The sequence below is a fragment of the Cebus imitator genome, unplaced genomic scaffold (genome assembly GCF_001604975.1).
Source record: "Cebus imitator isolate Cc_AM_T3 unplaced genomic scaffold, Cebus_imitator-1.0 Scaffold343, whole genome shotgun sequence".
In the NCBI taxonomy this organism is placed as follows: domain Eukaryota; kingdom Metazoa; phylum Chordata; class Mammalia; order Primates; family Cebidae; genus Cebus; species Cebus imitator.
The window spans coordinates 808,944-819,137 of record NW_016107658.1 but is presented as its reverse complement, the minus strand read 5'-3'; the positions used below and the strand labels follow the sequence as shown (position 1 = coordinate 819,137).

Genomic DNA, 10,194 nt, shown 5'->3' with positions numbered 1-10,194 from the left:
GACAGAGTGAGACCCTGTCTCAAAAAAAGAAAAATATAACCAGATACTGCGATCGCTCTCCTGATTTTGGGTTCTTATGAAGGTGCTTTCATGTGGATAGTTGTTCAATTTGGTGTTCCTGCAGAGGTGACCATTACTGAAGGATTCTATTTGGCTATCTTACACCACCTCCTCCAAACCATTCACTATAACTGTTTTGTCTGGCATGGTCATGTAAGGCAAGAAAAAACCCAAGCACTGGTACAAGCGGGTGTCCTAAATGAGACATTTAGACCAGTGCCTTTCAAACCTGGCTATGTATTTCAATCACCTGGGGAGCTTTTTAAAAAAAAACATGATGCTTCAGCCCCACCCCAGATCTATGGAATCAAACACTGAGAGAATGAGGCCCGGTGTTACAGGGTTTAAAAGCTCTACAGGTGGCTGGGCGCAGTGGCTTATGTCTGTAATCCCAGCACTTTCGGAGGCCGAGGCCAGGCGGATCACCTGAAGTCAGGAGTTCGAGACCAGCCTGGCCAACATAGTAAAATCACATCTCTACTAAAAATACAAAAATTGGCTGAGTGTGGTGGTGGGTGCCTGTAATCCCAGCTATGCAGGAGGCTGAGGCAGGAGAATCACTTGAACCTGGGAGGCAAAGGGTGCAGTGAGCCAAGATGGTGCAACTGTACTCCAGTCTAAAAAAAAAAAAAGCTCTATAGGTGATCATGGAGAACAGTGAAGAACAGTGAATACTAAGAACCAATAACTAGAATCACCTGGGGAGTTTTCAAACCTACTGACAAGGGATCTGGCGGTTCAAAAACTTTGGTCTGGAAAGAAGCTATGGAATCTATAGTTCCCCCCACCCCCCTCCTTTTTTTTTTTTGAGACAGAGTCTCACTCTGTCACCCAGACTGGAGTGCAGTGGTACAGTGGTGTGATCATGGCTCGCTGCAGCCTTGATTGCCCAGGCTCTAGCAATCCTCCCACCTTAGCCTTCCAAGTAGCTGGGACTACAGGTATGTAGCACCACACCCAGCTAGCTAGCTCATGGAATCCCTATCGTTACAAGCTCACCAAATGATGCTGAGACACAATCAGGCATGAGTTTCAAGGCTCTCCAGGGCAGTGGTACTCAAGCTTTAAAGTGCAGAAGAATCACCTCAGGATTTTGTTAGCTGTAGGGAGTTTGTTAAACATGCAAATGCTTGTGTCCCAAGCATAGAAGTTTTGATTCATTTGGTCTGGGTTAGGCCTTAACAATCACCCCCATGTAATTCTCAATTATATGGTGCCCAGAACATGCTTTATGAAACACTCCACTAGGGATACAGAGATGAATTAGACTCAGTACCTGTTCTTAGTGTGTTTATACATTAATAGAGGAAATGAGAAATGTAATTGTCAGAGAAGAACTCCTTACAGTACCTAGAGTTTGCCAACAATAGAATGCATTAACTGAAGGAACTGGTAAGGTTTGAAGTAAAAAAAAAAAGGAAACTAAGGAAATTTTTTTTTTCTCTGACAGGGAAAAATATATAGTGCTTTTCTTAATGCAAGAAACTCTAATATTACCTTTAGAGTTTTAACCTATTCATTTTTTTTTTTTTTTTTTGAGACGGAGTCTTGCTCTGTCGCCCAGACTGGAGTGCAATGGCACTATATTGGCTCGCTGCAACCTCCGCCTCCTGGGTTCAAGCGATTCTCCTGCTTCAGCCTCCTGAGTAGTTGGGATTACAGGTGCTCATCATCACGCCTGGCCACTTTTTGTATTTTTAGTGGAGACAGGGTTTCATTATGTTGGCCAGGCTGGTCTCAAACTCCTGATCTTAGGTGATCTGCCCACCTCAGCCTCCCAAAATGCTGGGATTATAGGCCTGAGCCACCACGCCTGGCCCACTTATTATTTTTAAGTAATCTAATACAGATATAGCAAATATCATATCAAAGTTGTGACTGAAAATTATCTGAAAGCCATAATTTAAAAGTTCATTGCCTAACATGAAATCAGAAAAGATGTTATGAAAATCACATTAAAACATAATAACATATACATATACACACATATATATGTATTCTCATTTCCAAAGACCAGAAAGCATATTACTAACTTTTCACATTAATGATTCATTTTGGCAATCCTATGGAAAATGTCACATGCAGATCTACGACTATAAATAAGAAGTTATTGATTCTAGTTTTAGGGTTCCCAGGTATGGGTATAGAGAATGTATTATGTCATTTTGCTCCTAATGTGGGAAGAGAGCTAGGCTAGAGCAGTCACTTCAACAGACTGGCACGCATATAAAGGCTGCTATTTTTTGTTTGTTTTTGAGACAGAGTCTAGTTCTGTCACCAGACTGCAGTGCAGTGGCACAATCTTGGCTCACTGCAACCTCCACCTCCCAGGTTCAAGTGATTCTCCTGCCTCAGCCTCCCAAGTAGCTGGAATTACAGGCACGCACCGTCACGCCCCGTCACGCCCAGCTAATTTTTGTATTTTTATTAGAAATGGAATTTCACCATGTTGGCCAGGCTGGTCTTGAACTGCTAACCTCAGGTGATGCCCACGCCTCAGCCTCCCAAAGTGCTGGGATTACAGGCGTGAGTCACCACACCCAGCCAAGGCTGCCGTTTTCAACTGCGTTTCCATGGGAGCTGAATGAGGTATGGAATTCCCTATGAGATTTTATCTTCTGGCTATAGCTTTTCAAAAGAAAATGTATCTGAGTCTAGCACTGTTTCTTGGAAGAGGTATGTGGGAGACGACTTCATACCCTTATCTGCAGTAACAAACACCGTAAACATTTATTGAACACCTACTGTGTGTGTGGTAATGCAGACATCCTCCTTCATATAGCTTTTGTTTTAGTTGGAGAGACAAGGCAAGCACAAAAAGAGGTGAAGGACCAGCTCAACAGACCATGTGGTCAACAAGAAAGAGAGAAGTGCTGGGCATGGTGGCTCATGCCTGTAATCCCAGCACTTTGGGAGGCTGAGGCAGGAAGATTACCTGAGGTCAGGAGTTTGAGACCAGCCTGGTCAACATGGTGAAACCCCATCTCTACTAAAAATACAAAAAATTAGCTGGGTGTGGTTGTGCGTGCCTGTAATCCCAGCTACTCGGGAGGCTAAGGCAGGAGAATTGCTTGAACTCAGGACGTAGAGGTTGTAGTGAGCCAAGATCATGCCACTGCACTCTAGCCTGGGCGACAGATCAAGACTCAGTCTCAAAGAAAAAGAGAGAAGTGAGAAGTAGATAGGCCAGAGAAGGGTTCCTAAACAGTACTTGAGCTGGGTATTGAAGAAAGGGTGGGAGAGAAGGGCCTTCTGTTCACCTGTTCATTTATCAGATTAATTCAATGATGACTGTGCTTGGCATCACAAATATAATGGTGAATAAATTTCAATAAAATTGAAAGCGTCCCTGTCCTGTTGCAGTTTATAACCCAGACAAATAAATCATGGAATTTACAACACTGTAATATGTGCTATAACAATGGTAAGCCCAGAAGAAAGGTACCCTATCCAGATCGCTGGTGGTGTGTGGAAAAACTCTAGAATAAATAAGATCAAAATTGATATTTTAAAAAATAGGCATTAACTAAGCAAAGAGTAGAAATGTTCTAAGCAGAGAGAACGGCATCCTGTAAAAGCCCAGGGAAAGAGGGAGCATGACATTGACATAGAATGGGAGAAGTAGGGGCAAAGGACCTAAGGGAAGAACAAATTGGGTATGTACCAGGGACAGTGTGGACACCCGTCAGGTTACAGCGCTAGAAGATAGGTCTGACAGGTTAGAAGGTGAAGGAGTCTGTATTATATCTGGGACCCGTGGATACTCACTAAAGGTTACTGAGCCAGGAGAAGACAGCATGGGTAAAGCAATGATTTAGGAAGATAGTCCCTAAGTATGGGCAGGGTGGCAGGATGCTTCAGTAGGATTTCTCCGAGCAGGCTCTAGTCAGGGTTCAACAAATTATTTGATCTAACTATATTTCCCTACTTTGTGATTACTTTTCCTCTCTTCCCTGCTGCAAAGTACTTCCCAGCAGGATAGACAACTGTATGAAATCGGAACTGACTCTACGCCTGTTAGAGGAGTATGGAGTTTCCATCTAAGTGATTGCTTCTCTTATTTTCCCCTGTGCGTAGTACTTCCCAGTAAGACAGACCATTGTATGAAATCGGAACTGACTACACTTTTGTTAGATAAGTATGAACTTTCCATCTATGACCTGAATGGAGACCTGAAGGGCCGAGAAGCATGGCCAAACTACTACGCACAAGCACATGGGCTTGTTTTTGTCCTGGATTCCAGTGATATAAGACGCATGCAGGACGTGAGGATCATCTTAACACATCTGCTGCCTGATAAAAGAGTGGCAGGGAAACCCATCTTACTGTAAGATTCTGCCTTTGTCCTATTTTCCTTTCCCAATTTGCACCCTCAAAAGTATAGAAATGAAGGGTGAGGTGGTCCCTTTGTCACACCCAGCTATGCCTCCTGTTCCCTTAGGCTCAGTGAGGTAGAGCAGCCCAGTTCTCTGTGGGCTGTTCTCAAGAGCTACTTTCTACCACACATTGCCATGGGGGGCATATTACCTAACTGTACAAAAGCAATTTTAAAGGAAAGCATCAAAGGGAAATGAAAAGTGGTATCCACCACCATCACCCGTTGACTCTTCCTGAAGACTACCTTCCTGAATTTGCTTATCATCTTTTTCAGGCTCTGATCCTGAAACTCATGATGGCAGAGAACCCCTATCTTGTATAATTGAGGCCAATGACCTCCTCTGATCAGATTGCTCAAAAGTTACATAACTAGCACTTATTCCAGGGAGATAATGCAGGTGGCCAATTTTCATCCCTGCCCCCAACTTCCTTTATGCCTCTTTCATTCCTCATTAGCAACCCCAATTAGAGCATGAACAGAATTTGGGAAACGATGTAAAAACTCCAAATCTGTTCATAGCCCAGTTAGCAATTATAATTAAAGAAGTTTGATAGCATAATGTAGGGGAAGTGAGAAATGAGCCCTGGGGGGACTATCTTGGATTCAAATGATTTGTGCTATACTTTCCTTCATTTGGAGTTGGCTAGAAAAATGTCTAGTTCATCTGATTAGGTATGTCTTTAAACTTAATTCCTGGATATTTAGCAGTTATAGTAGAATTTGTTCTCCTCCTCTTTCCCTTTTTTTCTCGCCTTTTGCTTCTATTTTGGTTTCAGTCTTTCACTCTTTTTTCCTCCCTCTCTCATATGCCGTTTTAGCCTAGCAAACAAACAGGACAAGAAGAAGGCCCTCATGCCTGGTGATATTATTGATTATCTGTTTCTAGACAAGCTTGTGAAAGAGAATAAATGCCCATGCCGATTGGTAAGTGTCAACCCCTTTCTTCCCTCTTCCTCTAGAGCCCAGCTAATGCAGCCCTTGGCTCCTTCTATAATCAGCCCCGTATGTTGGGTTTGAGGCAAAGCCTCTCCCTGTCAGGCGACACCCACAGTGATTCCTGACTTGATGGTGGTAACAAATATTGCATTCTGCCTTCGAAATAGCTCTGTAAAGTGGACACGTGATTATCTCCATTTTATGGATAAAAAAGTCAAGGCTCAGAGACTCTATGTGACTTGCTCAAGGTCACACATCCAAGACACCACAACCACTTTATTAAAGGACCTCATCTTTCGTGTCTGTCATTTACCTTCTCAGATGTGAATGCTGAGTGGCTCCTAGAAGTCTCAGAGCCTCTCTAGGCATAGCAGAGCTTATGTGTTCCTCCACTCTTTGAATAAGAGTGACTGGTTCTGCTGGTCCCAGAGATCCCAGGCTCCAGGTCTGCAGCCTTCTCTTCTCTTTTGTCACAGGAGCCATGTTCAGCCATCAGCAATCTTGACAGAAGAAACCATCAGCCCATAGTTGAAGGACTGCGCTGGCTGTTAGCTGTCATTGCTACTCGCCAACTACCACCCACCTTGAGCATCCCAATCTCCAAGGAAAACAGAGGCTCTGGAGAAAGATGCTCTTCAAGCAGGTACTGAGATGCCTCTATGAGATTTACTGATAAGAAAAGCAGCGGGGGTCAGCCTTCCTCACAAGCTAGGTGTTCTGGGAGGTGCTTGGATTCTGGGTGACATTGAGCAAGTCTCTTGATATCAGTTGGCTCAAATGGGGCTAGGGCAATGCCCACCAACAATCCAACATTGTTAGGTATACCCCATCCCTAGCATAACTTGAGTGGTCATGTGAGGGGAATGATTTTAATAAAAGTAAGCCAACCTATCAGCATTAGAGCTTCTCTAAAACAGGGTTACTAATCTCTAATTAGAGAAGAGAAATGTGGAGGAGAAGAGGAACATGATCCCCTTAAGGAGCCTACTGGCATTATTCTATGGATGAATGTCATGTACCTACTCTGTATTCTCAGCCTCTAGTTCTATAATCCTCCCAATAATGAGGAATGATGGGAGAGGACAGAAATGTTGAAAAGAGGAAAAAGAAAATAGTAGGTGATCAGAGTTTTGAGGAGCAAAAGGCCTAAATATCCCCGTGCTCTGTTGTCATTTTCATTGCCCAAAGGCATATGGCAGGGATGGGGTAGTAGCTCCATAGATAAATAAGCTTAGAGTGTGTCTGTTTCTACTACTGCTGTCCTTTCCATCTTCTTCCAGCTTCTCCACCAGAAGTGAAATGCCAAAGAAGAAAAGGCAGCATCTAGAACAATATTCAGTAGAAGCTAAGCCTCTAAAGTCAATCCTACAGGTAAATGGCTCTTTAAATGCTAATACTCAGTGGCCAGTCCCTGCAACACATGGGCACCAACTGACTTTTTCCCCCTATCTTCTTGCTGTACAGAAAGAAGGTACAAGATTACGGCCTAAAAAGAATATGTCAGTAACATTTGCTTTACATGATGAACCCATGAAAGAAGCTGAACATTCTAGAAGAACTAGAACTCAGAATACTATGGAGCTTTGCTACAAACGAAGCTCCATATGTTGATGACAATATTTTTTAAGGTAATGTTGGATCAGTGGTTAGAGAAGAAAATGTACATAGGCCTTCCCTAACAATTTCTACAATAGTATTCCAATTTCGAGCCTGAAATTCTTTCCTCACTCTATGGTTGGTGATTAGAAGAGAAATAGAAGTACAGGAAGAGTGCTTGGATACCATCTTCTGGTAGTCCAGTATGATGTCCCAGCACTGGCTGACACAAGATCTGTAGATGGCTATAGGATGTTATCTTAAAGTTCATGATTCCTGTGGTGGAAATATAAGTACTTTAAAAACATGAACACACTATGAACCAGTAATCCCAATTCTTGAGCTGTCTCCAAAGATAATTACACAAGTACCACAAAAATGATGCTCAAGGATGTTTAATCACAGCACTATGTACAGTAACTAAAAGTGGGAAACAGCCTATATGTCCAATAATGGAGAATGGATAAATAAATTAGGATGCATCTATACCATGGAATACTATGCATACATTAAAAAGGCTAATGTGGACTTATATTTACTGACGTGGAAAGTTTCCCACAACCTGGCATTTTTGTAAGGGAAAATAGCAACTTAGAGTACAGCATGTATAGCATGATACATATACAGATATAGAGATATCTGGAGGGATATCACCAAAAGATACTAGGTAATTGTGAGATGTAAAAGGCCTAGGTGCTGTACTTTTGGATTTTTATTAGAAATTTTCTTTTTTTATAATAAGCAGATATCATTTCTCCTAATACAAAAAAGGCATTTTTTAAAAAGCTATGAGGGCTTAGAGGCTGTAGTTACTGGTCACTCCTTCTCAGTATTCCTTAGGACCCCAGTCTCCAAGATTGTCAACTATCAATATTATAATGTCACCTCAGCTCTGAAAGGGACATGGCCTTTCATACTCCTGGCTACCTTGGAGCCTTGGGTTGTTACACCTACATAGACAGTGTTGGACTTGGCGTGGGCCACTAACGAGGTGACACACACTGCTCTGAGGACAAGGGGTGAAGATGAGAGTAGAGTAGAGTGGAAGGCAGTGGTAGAAGAGGAAGTGTTTTTTTAGATATCAGTAACTACCCCTAAATCTTTGTCCAAAATTTAAATCCATTTTCCTTTCTATAACCCCAGAACTTAGTACAAAAATGAGAATGGATACCTGGGACACAGAAGAGATGTTACTAGAAAATTCGTGTGAAGAAGCTTTTGGTTCCTATAGTTAGTACTCCTTAAATGAAGGGCAGAGGGGAGAGAGCAACAGTGAGAGAAAGTACGAGGCCAGGGGAGAGGATAGGTGGAGTGCAGTCTATACCCTGTTGGAAACTGGCCAATACCCTCCTACCCTGAAATGGTGTGGGAAGCACAGGAAACCTGGCACTTGGCTTCACTTACAATAACTGGCCTTTTTCTCTTTTTACTTTCAACAGACTACTAAAAACAGTGGGAAATCAAAAGAAACATCTGATATCCCTCCCTCAGCAAACAGGTTCATCTCCAGAACTATCACGACTACTCAGTTTTTAAATTTCTATTTGATAATGTCTCTACACTCCCCATACAACTCCACCTACTCATCCTTGAGAACCCCTGTTATTCCTGTATATCTGTATTCTAGCCATCAAATCAATCCTATACTCAGTGAGAGGCTCAAGAAAAGTGAGATGGCATCCATTGAGAATGAAGACCATCTTCGTAAAAAAGAACAGGGACTTTACATCTTTGTACCCAGACGTTGCTGACAAAGCTTGTGGACAATAAGTCAGGGGTGATCAACCAAAATTGAGCCTTAGAAATACACATTTTTTCTTTAAGGTTCTTGGGCAGAAAAGGAGTGGCAAAAATAAATAGAATTTATTTGCTGAGAATTATGCTGTAATGAATCATTTTCAGTCACACCTCCATAAATAACTTTGTTTTAAAGCCCCAGCCACTGTCTGTGAAGCCCAGAACAATTGCTTTGCTGTTCCCAGGAACGGCAACTGCTGCCTCTACTAACATTTTGGTTAGCTATGCAAAAAATACAGGCACTTGAATGCATTCACCCCTCTATCCCAAGGGTGGTAGTGGTAGTGGTGGTAGTTATTTACTATTACTACCACTATAGGTTGAGTATCCCTTATCTGAAATGCTTGGGACTGAAAGCATTTCAGATTTCAGATTTATTTTGATTTGAGAATATTTGCATTATATGTACTTACTAGTTAAGCATCCCTAAATCCAAAAATTTCTAATTTTCAAGGATTTTGGATTTTGAGATTAGGGATGCTCAATCTGTATTACTTTCACCATAGCAATGCAGCCACCATTTATTGAGTGATTCTGGATGCCAGGCCAGTGCTAAGTTCTTTATATCTATTATGTTATTCACAACAACCCTTGGGGGTAAGTATATACCTGATGGCATTTCACGGATGAGGAAACTAAGCGGCAGAAAAGTCAAATAAACTTGCCCAAGATCCCACAGCCTACAAAAAGCAGAGCAGGATGTTCTCACTCATATATGGGGGATTAAAAAAGTAGATCTCATGAAGATAGAGAATAGACTGGCAGTTACCAGAGGACAGGAAAGTGCGGGGTGGTGGGGGAATGAAGAGAAGTTGATTAATGGAAACACATATACAATATGATAGATTGGTAGGGTGACTATAGTTTATAATAATCTATTGTATATTTCAAACTAGCTAGAAGAGAATAACCCAAATGTTCTAGCATAAAGACAAATATTTAAGGTGATGGATATCCCAATTACACTGATTTGATCTTCATAAATTATATGAATGTATTAAATTATCCTATGTACCAACAAAATGTGTACATCTATTATATATCGATTTATAAATTAAATTGAATTTTAAAATTTGGAGGAGAGAAGGAAAAAAAAAGTAGAGCAGGGAATTCAATCCCGATATTTCTGACTCTAGAGCAATTTAAAGCCAGAAAGAAAGAGAAAGCTGTATCTAAGAAAAAATGCTGGCCGGGTGCAGTGGCTTATGCCTAGCACTTTGGGAGGCCAAGGCAGGTGGATCACTAGAGGTCAGGAGTTCAATACCAGCCTGGCAAATACGGTGAAACACCATCTCTACTAAAAATACAAAAATTAAGGCCAGGCACGGTGGCTCACGCCTGTAATCCCAGCACTCTGGGAGGCCGAGGCGGGCAGATCACCTGAGGTCAGGAGTTCAAGATCAGCCTGACCAACATGGTGAAACTCC

General features: G+C 41.9%; 1 protein-coding gene across 1 annotated transcript in view; it reads left to right on the top strand.

Annotated features, from left to right (window-relative positions):
- ARL13A (ADP ribosylation factor like GTPase 13A) overlaps positions 1 to 7,491 on the top strand; it is a 39,935-nt gene extending 32,444 nt beyond the window's left edge. The window contains exons 4-7 of the mRNA XM_037730424.1: positions 4,138 to 4,387; positions 5,257 to 5,362; positions 5,851 to 6,017; positions 6,655 to 7,491. Of these exons, the coding sequence (XP_037586352.1) occupies positions 4,138 to 4,387; positions 5,257 to 5,362; positions 5,851 to 6,017; positions 6,655 to 6,985 (854 nt within the window). The 3' untranslated portion in view covers positions 6,986 to 7,491. The remainder of the gene's footprint in view (positions 1 to 4,137; positions 4,388 to 5,256; positions 5,363 to 5,850; positions 6,018 to 6,654) is intronic.
- Positions 7,492 to 10,194: the final 2,703 nt, after the last annotated feature.